The sequence below is a fragment of the Pteropus medius genome, unplaced genomic scaffold, assembly GCF_902729225.1.
Source record: "Pteropus medius unplaced genomic scaffold, Ma_sr-lr_union100, whole genome shotgun sequence".
NCBI lineage: Eukaryota > Metazoa > Chordata > Mammalia > Chiroptera > Pteropodidae > Pteropus > Pteropus medius.
The window spans coordinates 19,175,999-19,191,595 of record NW_024344378.1 but is presented as its reverse complement, the minus strand read 5'-3'; the positions used below and the strand labels follow the sequence as shown (position 1 = coordinate 19,191,595).

At 39.4% G+C, this 15,597-nt stretch overlaps 1 protein-coding gene across 14 annotated transcripts in view; it reads left to right on the top strand.

Moving 5' to 3' along the window:
• The first annotated feature begins 4,327 nt into the window (after positions 1–4,327).
• The window catches only part of GBF1 (golgi brefeldin A resistant guanine nucleotide exchange factor 1), a 100,648-nt gene continuing 89,378 nt past the window's right edge, over positions 4,328–15,597 (top strand). For 6 of the 14 annotated variants that reach the window (XM_039871383.1, XM_039871381.1, XM_039871382.1 and 3 more), the window contains exons 1-4: positions 4,329–4,587; positions 8,222–8,293; positions 10,052–10,101; positions 13,993–14,110. In XM_039871383.1, coding sequence (XP_039727317.1) covers positions 8,231–8,293; positions 10,052–10,101; positions 13,993–14,110 — 231 coding nt within the window. In that variant the 5' untranslated portion in view covers positions 4,329–4,587; positions 8,222–8,230. Of the gene's footprint in view, positions 4,588–8,221; positions 8,294–10,051; positions 10,102–13,992; positions 14,111–15,597 lie in introns of all 14 variants that reach the window. The other 8 variants (XM_039871373.1, XM_039871377.1, XM_039871374.1 and 5 more) reach the window with 3 other exon arrangements.

Here is a 15,597-nt window from a genome sequence, read left to right as displayed (position 1 = left end):
AACACTTTGGCGGAGCCAAACCCGGGATCTTAGGGTACGCCGTGTAGCTCTACGGAGCCGGCGCCCGCCGGCGGTGAGGTGGGGCCAGGCTGCCACCCCGAGCAAAGCGGAGTGGTGCGGGTGGATAGGGTTGCCGGGGTGCCAGGTGGGAGGGCGATTGGCCGGGAAAAGCCGTTGGTTTTCAGCGCTCAGACTTCGTTGCCGCTCAAGTTTCAGCGATTTTCTCTCCACTTGTCGCTGTCTGTCTCTTTGCCCTTTGTCTCTGTTCCAATCCTCCCACGTCTCGCCTTTCTTTCCTCTTTTTTCTCCTCCACTGCTTTGCTCCTGTTGTTTATTCCTCTCCTCTCTCCTTTGCCACGTTGAAAGCCTAAGTTCTCTTTCTCTCTGCTCCTCTTTTCCTTCGCGTCTTTCTTCCTCTTCTCCGCAATCTCCCGCCGCTCCTGCCTTTCTCTCCTCCAAGGAAGGTGGCTTCCTGGAGAAAGCAGAGTTTGGAATGAAACAAACCAAAGCACCATTCTAACCCTGCCACCATTCACACCATCATCGAGTGACCTTGGACAAGTAACTATCACCCCTTACCTCCCCACAAAAGAAGTTAAAGGAGGCTCTCATTGGATCTTGGGGTTTGGGCTGGTCACTCCTCAGAGGCCTGGGCAATTTATCTGTCAGTCTGCACTTTTGGCTTGCTCAGGCTATGCTCTCTCAGCCTTAACAGACTAGATTCTACTTGGTGATACCAGGTTCAGTTCTGTGACTTTAGTGCTTGCTGGTTAGCGCGTTGCAAGGGCTAGGACAGATGTCTGAAGGAACATGTGGAGTCAGGGATGCTTGGGTGCCCCTCAGGGCCCAAAACCTATCAGGCAATATGCTCCTAAGGTAAATCTGACCAGTCATGTCTCTGTTTAAAACCCTTCAGTAGCTCCCGAATGCCCTCAGGCTAAAGACCAAGCAAGCAAGACTTAACTGGCATACAAAACTTTCAGGATCTGACCTTGTCTTAATCTCCAATCTCCTACTGGTTTCCTGAACATCTCTGGCCTTTCTTCTGACAATAACAGATTTCCAGCCAGTCTTCATCTTGTCAATTCCTACTCATCCTCCTAAGCTCCACTCGGGCCTCATTTTCTCTGGGAAGCCATTTCTGAACTTCCAGGTTAGCCAGTTGTCTAGCCTCTTACTCCCACAACCCTCCTGTGCATACTTTCTATTACCCCACCCACTATATTGAAGACATCAGCTTATATGTTGTCCCCTATGATGCTAAGATTTAGGAGGCCAAGTACCATGTGTTCCTCATGTTTCTATTCCTAGGCATAATGTAGGAACTCAGTACTGAAATCTAAGAAGGAGATCTTCTGCCTGGTAAGGTGATGGAGATTAGGCGGGTCTAGAGCATTGCCATCTCCTCTTCATCTCTAACACACAACTCACTCATTCTTTTAGGTTAATTTTTGGAGGTATGTGGGAGTGGAGGTGGGGGAGTAGGGAATTTTGGCTATCTAGGACCTCTCAATCTGAGATAGGCCCAGGAAACCAAATCCTAGTTTTCAAATGAAGGTTTAAAATGGCTCAGAGGTACTGTGGAAAGAGGTGCTATGATGGTTGTACCTCTGCCCCTTTCTTTGGGTGAAAGGGGCAAGGGCCTCAGCTGGGCATGGAGACCAGGAACCCAATGTGCAGGTGCAGGGAGCTGTTGAGGAGTTCTTCAGGTCTGATGTCAGGCAGGTCTGATGGGTTCTTCAAATTAGAGGATCCTAGCACATGGATGGTCTTTGGATATCTGCATTTTTTTGATTGGTTCTTTAAAATGTTTTTAAATTAAAATTATTGGGGTGACATTGGCTAATAAAATTAAATAGGTTTCAAGTGTATAATTCAACAATATGTCATATATATATTGCATTGTGTGTTCACCACCCAAAATTAAATTTCCTTTTGCTACTAAATACCTCCCCCCCCCCCCCATTACCCCTATCTACCTCTCCCTCCCTGCTTCCCTCTGGTAACCACTAATCCATTGTCCATGTCCATGAATCTCTGTTTGTAATGTTTGTTTGTTACTTATAGTTTTATATCCCATATATGAGTGAAATCATGATTCTCAGCTTTTTCTGTATGACTTTTTTTGCTTAGCATGATAATCTCAAGATCTACGTTGTTGCAAATGGCAGTATTTCATCTTTTCATATAGCTGAGTAATATTCCATTGTATCTATGTGTTACATCTTCTTTATCCAATCATCTATTGTTAGACGCTTTGGTTGTTTCCATGTCTTGGCCACTGAGAACAATGCTGTTATGAACATCAGGGCACATATATCTTTGCAGATAAATGTTTTTGAGTTTTCTTTTGGTAAATACCCAGAAGAGGGATTGCTAGGTCATATGGTGATTCTATTTGTGTTTTGAGTAACCTCTGTACTGTTTTTCATAGTGGCTGTAACAGTTTACAATCCTATCAGCAATGTATGAGAATTTGATTTTCCCTACACCCTCTCCAACATTTGTTATTATTTGTCCTGTTGATGATAGCTATTCTAACAGGCATGAGATGATATCTCAGTGGTTTTTATTTGTATTTTCCTAATAGTGAACTTGAGCATCTTTTCATATGTCTGTTGGCCATTCGTATGTTTTCTTGAGAGAAGTGTCTGTTTGAGTCCTCTACCCATTTTTTAATTGGATTGTTTGCTTTTTTATTGTTGAGTTGTATGAATTCTTTATATATTTTGGAAATTAGGCCCTTATCAGAGGCATTGTTTGTAAATATATTCTCTCATTCAGATGGTTGTCTCTTTGCCTTGTTGATGATTTCTTTTGCTGTGAAAAAGCTTAATTTGATATAGTCCCATTTATTTATTTTTGCTTTTACTTCCCTTGCCTTTGAGGTCAAATTCATAAAATCCTCCTAAATCCAAGGTCCATGAGTTTAATATCTATGTTTCCTTCTATGCAATTTATGGTTTCAGGTCTTATATTCAGAAGTCTTTGATCCATTTTGAGTTAATTTTGGTGGATGGTGGTTTTGAGACCACATTTAGGTGTGAATGGGGTTAGGTGTGAAGCATCCCTGGACTTGGGTCATCTATAAATGGGGTGATGGAGGAGAGAGTTGGTATATTTTTTTTACTGCCTCCCAGCCGTCTCTTCAGGTTTGCAGAGACACCTGGGCTCTATGCCAGAAAACGGGCTGAGAATTTCACTAGTCAATCTGCAAGGAGAAAACCAATCCTCTTGTCCTCTTCTTATACATTTTCACTTCTAGGTAATTCTAAATATCCTCACAACCTCTATCACCGCTTGCAAGAGGAGAGACACCTGGAGGCAGGAGAGTGAAGACTGGGGTGGGCATCTAGCTCTCAGGCTTCTCAGCATTTCTAAGGCAAACAGGAGGCTTTAATTTCCTGTCAATGGTGATGTGGACTAGCCCGTGTGATTAGCTTCCTTCCAGGTAGGTAAAAAGTGTCCATGAGGGGCAGAGTTGAGAGTTACAGACTGATAGACTGGGGCATAAGGGGTAGTGAAGGGCAGTGAAAAAGAAAGCTGAATCAGGGGTGAGGACGCTCGGGTCTTTCTCTCTGCTCTGCCAATAACTATGCGAACGTGGGTCTATCTTTCCACTCTGGAACTCAGTTTCCTGCTCTGTAAAATGAAGAGATCTGAATTAGAGATTCCAGATTTCTGCCGCTTCCCATTTTTTTTATTTCTGGATGATAGCAATGGGGCACAAGACACAGAAACAGAGTTGGGATGTCTCAGACACATCTATGAGAAGCCAGTCAGGGCAGGCAGACGGGAGAGTGTGGCAAGGGAGGTCAGACTAGATTGCAAGACTGGCTCTAGGAAGGAGGGAGCCCAGAAACTGCCTCGTATGGAAGTGTTCCCTTAAGAGGTACGATTTTGGACCCGCTGATTTTAATAGGGAGTGGCTGGGTTGGGGCAGAGAGGAAAGAGTAGAGACGCCCGCTCAGGCTCTCAAAACGGACCCCGCCTCCTCTCCAGCAAATCGTAGCTTTCCTCCCCATAATGCCCAGCAGCTACTTACAAGCCGCACTGCAACCGAACTCTAGCTAACTCCACCTCCCCAACTGCCCAGCACAAGTTCTCTCTTTTTATTGGCTTTTCTAACTGTCATTCAGAGAGTACTTGTATCCGTTGGCTGTCCCCTACCTACCCTTTTCTTTCTTTTGTAATCTCGCCTCTTTAGGCGCAACCCGCCTCCCGGAGCCAATTACTTTCTTCGATTGGATAGCTGGAATGTCACTTTTCACGGTGCAAAGCTATGATTGGCTGTGCGCGGCAGGGCTCCCACAGTTACCAGGCAGCGGGCTAGACTGAGGCTAGTTACCACGTCAGTAAGCTGACAGGGAAGGTAGCCGGCTCCACCGCCCGTTCCGGCCGACTCTTCCCAGCCGCCGTGCGGTCCCTGACTGCGGCCTCAATTTCCAGGAAACGGGCTACTTCCCTTCTCTCATCTGCCACCAGAGCCGGGAGAGCCTCTCGGAGACGCCTACGGGGCCCTGGGTGGACATGAGCAGCGGCTGCAGGTCTTGGGACTAGGCCCCGCCATTTTGGATCCGCTGACAGGTCAGCGAAGTCTCTTCTTAGAGTTCCAGGGTTGTGAAGGCCCCCCTGACATCGCAATAGGGACGAAGGGGAGGAGGGCCCTTAAGTTGTACTAGCCCGGGTGGATTAATCGCGCAGGGTCAGGAATAAGGCGAGGGAGAGATTGTTATCGAAAGGAACTGGGAGGCGTGTAGAGGGCAAAGGTCAGACCCTGCCGCAGGCGGGGCGACTTCAGCTCTGACTTCTGATTCCTTGCAGGTGCCCAAATCCTTCTTCCTGTGTTCCCAGGCTTAACCTAGCCTTCGGCTCCTCTCTTCCGGAGCTTTCTGCATTCTAAAGAGACCAGTCCTCAAAAACTGAATGTAAACCCAAAGAGCTTTGAATCTACTTTTCAGAGTTGGGTTTTAAACCTTAGACATGAAAGTCTTTCCAGATTGTGTACAGCGTCCACTTCTGTGTGACTGCCCCATTAACACAGCCATACTGCTTCATTAATACTTTATGAAGAGGAGCTAGTGCAATCTAGACTCAGATAGTGAGGAGAGGTGAGGAAGGATTGAGGCCAGCAGTGTGGGACCTGGGCTATGAGAAGGCTTTCTTATAGGGCAGCTCAACCGGCAGTCTGGGTCTGTATGTAAACATTGGACTTATCTTCTGAGACTGTTTCTTCCTTTACATAATCTATTTTACAAATATTCTCTCTCGGTTTATGTTTTTGATTGGAATTTCCTCCCCAGGTCTCCTCTTCACATGGCCTAAGGAGATGAGGTTTGAAGACTGGTGAAGTTTGGTACTGTTGGCCTATTATTTTTAGTGGATAAAAAGAGTCAAAAGAGTTGTTCAGTCACTTTAAAAGTGATAGGGTCAAGGCAGCAGAGTGAATGATGGAACATAACCTCAAAGAGTAGTTTATGGCAATGTGATAACATTTGATAAATTGCTGTATCGTAAACCTTAAAGTCTCCCAAGGGTTAAGAGTGTCTTTAGAAATGAAGAATAGTATAGATAGAGTTTTTTAATGTACAACATAGAAATTAGTATGCCTTTAATTAAGATACCCAAGGCACTCCTCTGGCTCCTGTGGAGGATACAAATTGAAAGGTCTATTTTGGGATTGCACTGCTCAGTTTATGCACTCTTTAAAAGTAGTAGCACATATATGTGCATTGGCCTAGTTAGAGGATGTAGTAGGGATAAAGCAGTATCAACTTAATCACGTAGTGGATACTTAATAAATGTTATCTGTACCTAGTGTTAGTTTCAGTATGTGATCCTAACTCGTAGCCTGGTTCTGGCCCTGGCAGTCAGGACTTTTGCAGGCGAGGTAATAACAAGGAGAGTCAAAACCTAATTGTTAGAAGGGAAAACTATTTAGGAGCTAGAGTGACTAAACTGCTTCTTTCTACTTAATGTCCTCTCCCCTCCTGAAAGTGCGTGTGTGTGTGTGTGTCTCTGTGTGTGGTGGGGATAACATTTATTGTTTGTATTTACTGCTTTAAAATAAGTGGGATGGAAATGGTATAGGAAATTATTTGCATTTTAACTTGATCCAAGTTGCAGAATTTCTAAAAAAAAGTAGTTGGAAGTGGCTAATTAAATGACAGGCAGCTTAGGAAGTATCCAGGTTTGATGGGCCTGTCTTGCTCATCTGGGTTGATATTCCCCACTGAGCCTTGTTGGGTTGATATGCTTGACGTAATAGGCAATCTAGTCTTTGGGTAGATAGTGTGACCAATCCAGCATCTTTTCACTTGGGACTGAAGGTGACTCTTGCATCAAAGATTTTCTCTTTCTTTACTTAAAAAGTCATTTTCTAGATGAGAATAGTTCTTTACCCCTAGCCCCCAACCGAAATCAGAAAATTGGTTCTTCCTTCAAGACTTGTATTCGAGCATCATTTTAAAGATGGATGTGGACAGTATGTTCTAATCTTGACAGTGATGCTCTTTGGCACAGTGGGAACTCAGGTTGTAGACACATTTCCTCATGAGTAGCTAAGCATTAATCCCAGTTGAACTCACAGTTCTCAGAGTTCTACTACTATTTCACTTACCTGTGTTCCAGAAGGCAAAATGACTGCCACTTTTAGATAGTAACTTCATTGATAGGGTACTTAGACTGGCTACTGTGGGCATCTAGAAGGGAAAAAGACACAGCTGCTTTTGAGGAGACCCACTATATTTATACTGTACTCACTGGAAGGATTATCCTAGCCTTTGTATGCCACTTCTGTTGATTGATCCCGGTCTGTCCCTGTGGTTCAGTGTGACAAATTAGAATGATTCTGTTGTTGGGGTAATGGTGGAGTTGAGTTGAAGAAGGGAGGTGCATTTTACCCTCAGGCTAGAAGAGCTATGTAAATGTAATTGGCAGCTGTTTAGCTATTATCGTTCCTCTTTTTATATATGTCAGTATGTTCAACAATAGTTGTTTAATTAAATGCAAGTATAATAGAGCAGTGTGGGGATTTGGACCCCCAGTTATAATGAGGAAATGGTTATGGAAGTAATGATTTGTTGCCATTATGTAAACCAGAGATTACAAGCTCACATGCCTGAGTATCAAGCAGGTAAACATAAATGAGTGAAGTGAGCCAGGTGGGAATGTATTAGGATGTAGTGGGGACTATAATGTACTAGAATGTGGGCACAGTATGCCATTTTTCTTGTTTTTCAGGAGAAACCAGAAATTCAGATCATTGTTTTAAACTGTTGGCAACTAGTTAAATTTTTTAAAAACTTTTTGCAGGTGGAACAAAATATGTCTGTGGACTGGATTCTGCCCCATGTCAGTCAGTGGATGATGACCCCTGACATGCAAGATGGGCAGGCCTTATGAGAACTACTGCAGTTCTCTTTATATAATCACACAGACTAACTTTGTCCTGTTCTGCCAACTGTCACCCTTACCTTGGTTAAAAGATTAGTGAGAGAGAGAAGCCTTGTTTTGTTTTTCATCTCCAAGCTGGCATAAAAGCCATCTTTGAATAGCTTTGGACACATCTTCATGGCTCACCTTGCATGTAGTTCTTGGGATAGACTTAGAACTCCACAGAGGGAGGAGGTGCCATGGCGGAGCTGAGGTGCGCTGGTCACCTGATTATCAGGTTTGGTAGGATTTTCCAGTTGTATCCTGTCAGGGCACCAGCTTTTTTCCTAGTTTGACTTTCTCTTACCTTTACACTTTGAGTAAATTTCTTGAGCCCAGTAAATTGTTTACTAGTTCAGTAATTCTTGGTTACTTTCAATGAAGAACAGAACTTTAGTGTGTTCCTTGGCCAGCTCTGGAAACTTGTAAGCTCTTCATTTTTAATGCTCCTCTGGAATGTTTGAGAGATGGAGTGAAGATACACTTTGGAAGGATGAGTTGAGGGTTGTTCAGCTCTGTGGTACCATCTACCCTCTCAGAAAGCATTTTCTTGGTTTACAGAGCTCTGTGCTAGACACCAAAGTACCATGAAGAAGAAAAAAAAAATGAGTCTTTGCCTTTGGGGAATCTAATTTCTAATTGGATAAGGACAACTTTTAAAAGCAATTAAGAAAAATAGCTTAAACAATGATGTACTAATAACAGCTATTTAGAACCAAAGAAAATAATATATACACATATATGAAGAATTGACAATTAGATAAAGACTTATGTTCATATCTTTCAGTGAAATATAATGCATATAATACATGAGGAAACTTCAGGAAGATGTGAGAATAGAAACATAATGATTTGGCTGGTGGGTAAATGTGTTTTTTGTTTGTTTGTTTGTTTTTTGTCTATTAGAGTGGCCTTTATGGAAGGTTTGTAACTTCTGGTTCAGAAACATGGGATGCAGAAAGGTTTGCTTTCCTGGTTTAGAGTCCTTATCTTCTAAGAAGTCATTGTTTTCACAAGAGGTGGATGTGAGCTGCACCACTATTAAAGAGTCAGTCTTGATGTTCATCCATTTATTCATTTGCTCATTCAAAATTTATCATTTTCCTTATTATGTGTCAGACATTGGGAATAAAAAGGTGAATAAATCATGGTCTCTTCCTGAGCTGCTCATTCATGGGAGAGACAGACAAAATAATTATAAATCAGTATAAGGTGTGTTTAAATAGAGCTATATGCAGTGTTATGGGGTAACAAAAAGAAGTGATAATACTCTCTGGGGGAGTGGGTTAGCTAGGGAAGACTTCACAGAGCAGGCATTACCATAATAACAGCTAACATTTTTTGAGTTTTAATATCCCTTTATAGACTTCTTACTGAGGCTTCACAACAAATGGATGAGGGAGTACTATCTACATTTCACAATGGAAAACTGTAAACTGGGGCTCAGAGAGGCTAAGAAACGGCTAAGATCATATAGGTAGTAAGGTAGTAACAGGACTGGAGTTTGTTTCTTTGTTGATCCTGAAGCTTGTTCTTTTTATTTTTTTGAAGCTTGTTCTTGTAATCACTGTGATAGTCTGACTCTCTCATTGACTTTTGGATGGAATGAGTGAGGCTTTACCAAGTGGACAGGAGTAGGGAAAAATATTCAAAATGGAAAGGGAACATGTACAAGTGCATAGAGACAGCAAAGACCATAACTACAAAGAAGGAACTTTTGATAGTCTATTTTATACATACAAAGAATATATATAGCATACATGGGGCATCAGTGTCCCCCACCCAACTTAAAAAGCAGAACATCACCAAAATTGAGGCCACGTGTATGCCCTTTCCTGACAGTTACACCTCCCCAATCCCCCCCAGAATTCTAAATTCTTTGTGTTTCCCTGGGAGTATAGTTTCTGTGGAATTGCTGAGATATAGGATATGAAGTTCTTCAACTTTGCAAGATAATGCCAAGTTATTATCCAAATGAGCTGTATCAATTTACGTACTCACTAGCCGCTTGGTCTGCATTTTTACTAATTCTTAGTATTGTCAAATTAAAATTTTTGTGCTACTTTGGGGCCATAAAATGGTATCTTGTTATAATCTTATTTTGTAATTTTCTTGATTTTAATGAAGCTAATATTTTCATATATTCATTTGCTGTTTGTATTTTCTTATTATGCGAAATGCCTGTTCATGTCTCTTGCCAATTTTGGGGAAGGTTTATGTGTCTATTATAGTTTTGTAGAAGTTATTTTATATTATTCATATTGCTTCTTGATTAGTTGTATATGTTAAAATATTTTCTCCAAGTTTGTGACTTATCTTTCTCTTTTTATGAGGTATTTTGAACAAATGTCTTTAATTTTAATGTGGTTTAATTTGCCAATTTTACTTTATTAGTTGTGTTTTATTGTTTCTTGTTTAGGTGCTTCTCCCCTATGTTGAGATTATAAAAATATTCTCATATTTTTTTTCTTTGTTTTTCTCATATATTCTTAAAGTTTTCAAGTTTTGAGCTGTTTTACATTTCAGTCTTTAATCGTTTGAAATAGGATTTTTGTTATTCCATGAAGTAAAGATTCAATTTATTGTTTCTTTTTCTCTTGCTTTCGTTTACATCTAGAGGGAGTGGCCAGTTGATAAAGGGACTCCTCCTCTTTGGATCCTCTTGGGGTAAGTAATTAGGGTGCTGCAAAGCACCAGGGGAATGCTACGGTCCCAGCTTTAAACAGATAGGCTTTCAGAGGACGTATGTTACTAAGAGTCTCTGGGCCAGTGGCTTATCTGGCTGGGGATGTTGATTGGTGTATATTTGGTTGTTCCTTCTCATGTTATTTCTGATAGAAAATAAACTTTATATTCTTTTCTACCATACTTATATGAGGTCTCCATAGGCCTTTGTGACCTTGTGACAAGGGGTTCTAAGCCATAGGCTACCAGACAGCAAGTCATTCATCAGGGCTTCCCATTTGAAGTTGAAGGACAGATTTCCTTGGGAGATTTCTTGGGTGAGAAGACAAATGCTTAAGAGGCCTGGAGGTAGATTAGGCGACTCTGCATAGTCCTTTAAAATAATTCTTCTTCATTCCCTAGATGTTTCTTTTTTACTAAGAAGTTTAAGATAATGATTTTTTCCTTAGATCTTTGCCATCTTAGAAAGTTGTTAGCTTTTGGTGCCTGTTGAATTTTGATCAAATTAGGTTGATTACTTCAGTTGGAATCCAAGTTCAAAATTTATCTTCTCCAGTAAGCTTTCCAAATAGTTATCAGTTAGTCCCACTGGCACTTTTGTTTGCAATTTGTAGTATAGTGTTATTGTTTACTTGTTGCTGTTATTTTCAGTATGGGTGTTTTCTTTCATTCTTTTAGTTCTCTGCAAGAGAAATTATTCTTGTTTTATAGTTTCCCTGTTAGGCTCCCCAAAATATTTTTTACAATAATAAGTATTCAGAATATATACTGAATAATAACCATATATTGAAGGCCTTCCATGATGTGCTGCCCAAATGCTTTTCTAGCTTTACTTCCAATTATTTCCCTAGGAATAATGTTCCAGCTAGTCTGGAATAATCATAATCCCGAATTTTCATAAACTGAATTTTCCTACCTATAATCCTTTACTCATGCCATTATCTTTATACATTTGACTGTTTGAACCCTGTCTTTCAGTTGCTTTTCTAGGGCGTCTGCCAGAAATAATTTTCTTTGCTTCACAACTGTGACACTGTGTATCACTCATATGTTGGAGTCATTACATAGGTTTGTGTGTATATGTACGTGTTTTACCTAATCTACTAGATCAGGGGTCCCTAGTCCCGGGTCCACAGACTGGTACCTGTCCATGGCCTGTTAGGAACCAGCCACACAGCAGGAGGTGAGCTGTGTTCCAGCTAGTGGAACTTCACCTATATTTACAGCTGCTCCCCAGTACTGTCATCACTGCCTCACCTCAGGTCATCAGGCATTAGATTCTCATAGGAGCACGGTTCCTCATGCCAAAAAGGTTGGGGACTGCTGTTAACTAGATTATAAACTTTTTGTGGGTTGGTCACAATACAGGGATAATTCTGTATGACTGTGCCTAACATTTTGCTTAGCATGTGCTAAGGAATGTCTGATTAACTGAAATAAATGCTTATTAGTTAATTAACTTTGCTGTTCTTAAGCATTTATACATAGAATAATACAGCTATTCTAAAGAACCTACTCTTTTTTTTAAAAATCAGTAAAGATTTAAAAATAGATAATAGGTAATATATGTATATAACACAGAATTCAAAAAGTACAAAAGAATATACGGAGAAAAGCAAGTCTTCCTCTCACCCCTGCTCCTTAGTTCCTTTCCCTGGAGGTAACCTCTGTTAGCAGTTTCTCAAAAATCCTTCCAGAGATGAAGAGCATACTCATCTTGCCTAAATAATTTAAGGATGAAGGGCTACTAACATTTTATCTTTTTTCTACTGATATTTTAAATTATTTTCTAATTTGTTTATCTTCTGTTTCTTGGTTTTCATCCTCTTTGGAGAGAACATTGTTGTATGTTCTCATCATTGAATCGTCTCAGGAGAGGATATTGTTGTGTACCTCGACCATTTGGAAAGCAGATAGTCTTCTGAGACCAACCTAGTTATTTCTTTTCTTCTTTTGGTTATTTAGTCTTATGTTGGATTCCCTTGTGGATTGGGGGAGGTGTTATGGGCCTGGACAAAATTTGTACCAGCTCTTTTTTCCTTTTCATAGTGGTTTTCTCTCACTTTCTGGGGGCCCTGTCTTATACAAAATATGCAAATAGAGCTACTTATAGGATTCATTTTCTTCCTCTATATCTCTGGCTCAGTTTTCTTTTAGATCCCACTAAACTCTATAAATGCCTCATGGGTAGAAATGTATAGTAATAAATTCTTCTTGTAAAAAATGAAAACATTATAGATAAGGCTGAAGTAGCCTTAGATTATACCCCAGTTTTGCAATAACTTCTTATTGAGTTAGGGGTATATCTGCCCAGACCTTTTTATTCTGTGTTTATATATCTCTCTATATACCTGTATAAAATACATTAAGTATACTTAACAATGTGGATGAATCACAAACATAATGTTTCAAAGGAAAAGTGTAAATTTCAGAATATGTGCAATATGATATTAGTTATATAAAATATAAAAATATGCAGAATAATACTATATATTGTTTAAAGATACATATCAATGAAGTAGAAGTATAAAACAACATAAAAATTTAATAAACAACAGATTTAGAATAGTAGGACCTATAGATGAAAGAGAGGATATGATTAGGGAGGACACACACAGAGACTTCAGTTGTACTATTTTTAATCTGGATATTGGCCATTATATCTTGCTGTGTGTTAAATATTGCATATATTGTGAAACAAAAATCTAGTATTTTGTGTAAGATGTATTGGTTTTTACATAAATGGTAACATACAGTCATATGCTACAATTTTATTCCACTATATGTCTGAGAGCTCTTTCCATGTCTTACTTGCTTTGTATCTTTAGCACTCTGAAAGATGCCTTATGCATAGGAGGTGCTTAATAAGTTTATATTTCTGGAATTCCTTTTTCCCTTATACTGATAGCCTTACTGTTTTAACTTTCCTTGAGCCTGATCTAAATGTTTGTCTAACTGTATACCTCCCCTTTTTTCCTTTCTTCTTTAAAAAAAAAAATTGTCTTTCTGAGGAGGGTTTCTAAATAATGGAAAATGGTAAGGTTGGTTTTATATGGTCCTAGGGTTTTCTCTATTCCAGGAAGGAATTTTGCTTTTTTACATTTTCACCTGGGGAAATAATTAAATATCTTTTCTAAGTGCTGTTGTGCTATTCTAGGCAGCAAAGAAAATGGTAAAGCGGTAGTTAAGGTGGGAGCACTTAAAATACTAAAATAGTATTTCAGCTTCATTTCAGAGATTTATATAGAAGCAGCTTTGCAAAGAGTCTACCTTTCAGTCTGCTTATTAGAGATTTCCTGCTATAAGAAAGTGAACTTGACTTTTCAAAACGTTTCAAAGATTGTATCACTGCTATTGTCTAGTTTTCTAGAGCTGACTTGGCAGAATGGGTGTAGTCTATAAGTTGTCATTGTAACTGTAGTTCCAAACCAAGTCTGTTTTTCTGATAGCCTTCATTCTTTTCTTTTAACTTGAACCTTCATTATTATTTTATTGAGTGGATAAAAAAGAACAAAGTGAAAATCTGAAATACATCTTTAACAAAATAGCAACACAGACGTATCTGCATACCTAGAGGCCTCATAGAAATATTTGGAAACAATTGACTTTGAAGAATTTGACAGGCTTGCTAGAGATTGTTGCGGTGCTTTTGAGAAGTTTTCTGGATTGATGTTTTTTTGAGTTGTATCTTGAACTTCAAGGGAGAACCAGGTAGTTGGATTCATAACATCAGATGGATTTTATCCCATCTTAGTATTAAAGGTGGGAAATCTTGGGACTGAAAAGTTAAGTCACAATTCTAACCTTATCAGGTACCGATTTAAGCATGGGTATGCTCTAGGTAACCAAATATTAACTAGACTTTTTTCTTAGCTGTTTTGGTAGGTTTGCCAGGATGGTGGATAAGAATATTTACATCATTCAAGGGGAGATTAACATTGTGGTTGGGGCCATCAAACGAAATGCCCGATGGAGCACTCATACTCCACTGGTAAGTGGGGAATGGGCAGATAGCTTGGTCATTGATTCATTGTAGGAGATCTGATGCACAGTTAAAAGAGTAATCAATTTCCCAGTAATAATGAGAATAGCAGAATTCAGAATTGTTTTTTGATATCAGAGACCTTCTCTTTTATTCCAACTAGCATCAAATTTACAGGCTGTCTTTTTTCTCTGGGATCCAAAATATCATTGCTCTTCTATTTTTGTAAACACTTAAGCTAATATTTGGGATCTCTTTAAAATTGCTAATAAACCTAAAAGCAACAAATGAACAGGATAAACAGAGACTCATGGACATGGACAATGGACTAGTGGTTACCAGAGGGGAGCGGGGAGGGGGAATGGGAGAGGTAGACAGGGAAAAAAAATTAAAATGATTTCTTCAATTAAAAAAACAAATTAAAAATAAAATGCCGAAAAATGTCAGATTCCTTCTAATTCCTTAGGGCTATCAAATTTATTTAAATCAGTTTAGTTATTGATACATGGAGTATGGCTTAGTGATGGTACTCCTTGGGAGTTCAGCAAGTTTCTTTACATAGAGCAGGCCATATCTTCCCAATTAGATGAGTAAGAAACTTACCTGTTGTAAAGCTGGCTTTCTTTATTGCATATGTATATTCAAGGATATTTTTTGTACAGTTGTATAAAATAATTTTTGGCACAGTTGTAAAAACAAATTTAGACATTTCCAATTTGGCATTTGGAAATTTCTCATGTTCATTTATAAAAATAGATTGTTTTAGAATTAAGAATGGAGTCAGGAATTTCTTTGAAATGAATATGTGTGATCATATAATGAGTATGATGAAGAGATAGAGTAATACACATGTCTTAGTCTGTTTGGGATGTTTTAACAAAGTACCACAAACTGGGTAGCTTATAAACAACAGAAATTAATTTCTCACAGTTCTGGAGCCTGGAAGCGCAAGATCAGGATGCCAGCATGGTTGGGTGAGGGCCCTCTTTTGGGTCTCAGACTTCTCATTGTACTCTCTTTTTGTGGAAGGCATGAGGGAGCCCTCTTGGGCTTTTTTTATAGGGCATTAATTCCATTCATAAGGGCTCTTATATTTTAACATATAAGTTTTGAGGGGATGCAAACATTCAAATCATAGCACATATAAAGGAACTGATAATCTATGGTAGCTTGAGTGCTATGGTCATGGTATAAATTAATACTTCAGGATTTACTATTTTAGGTAAGCCCAGAGGACCTCTATGAATTAAGAGATTAAAGAACTGGAAAAACGAACCATACCTTTCTTTTCCTTAGAAGAAAAACTTACTGGGTTTTCTGGTTGCATTCAGAGAAAGAGCTCTTGATCTGTCCTATATTTCTTTTTTCCTCTTTGTCTGATAGTGACTTTTTAAAATTATTTATTTTTTAACTAATTAATTATTTTAATTGAAGAAATTATTTAAATTTTTTTCCCCCATCTACCTCCCCTCTCCCCCCTCCCCCCTACTCTCTGG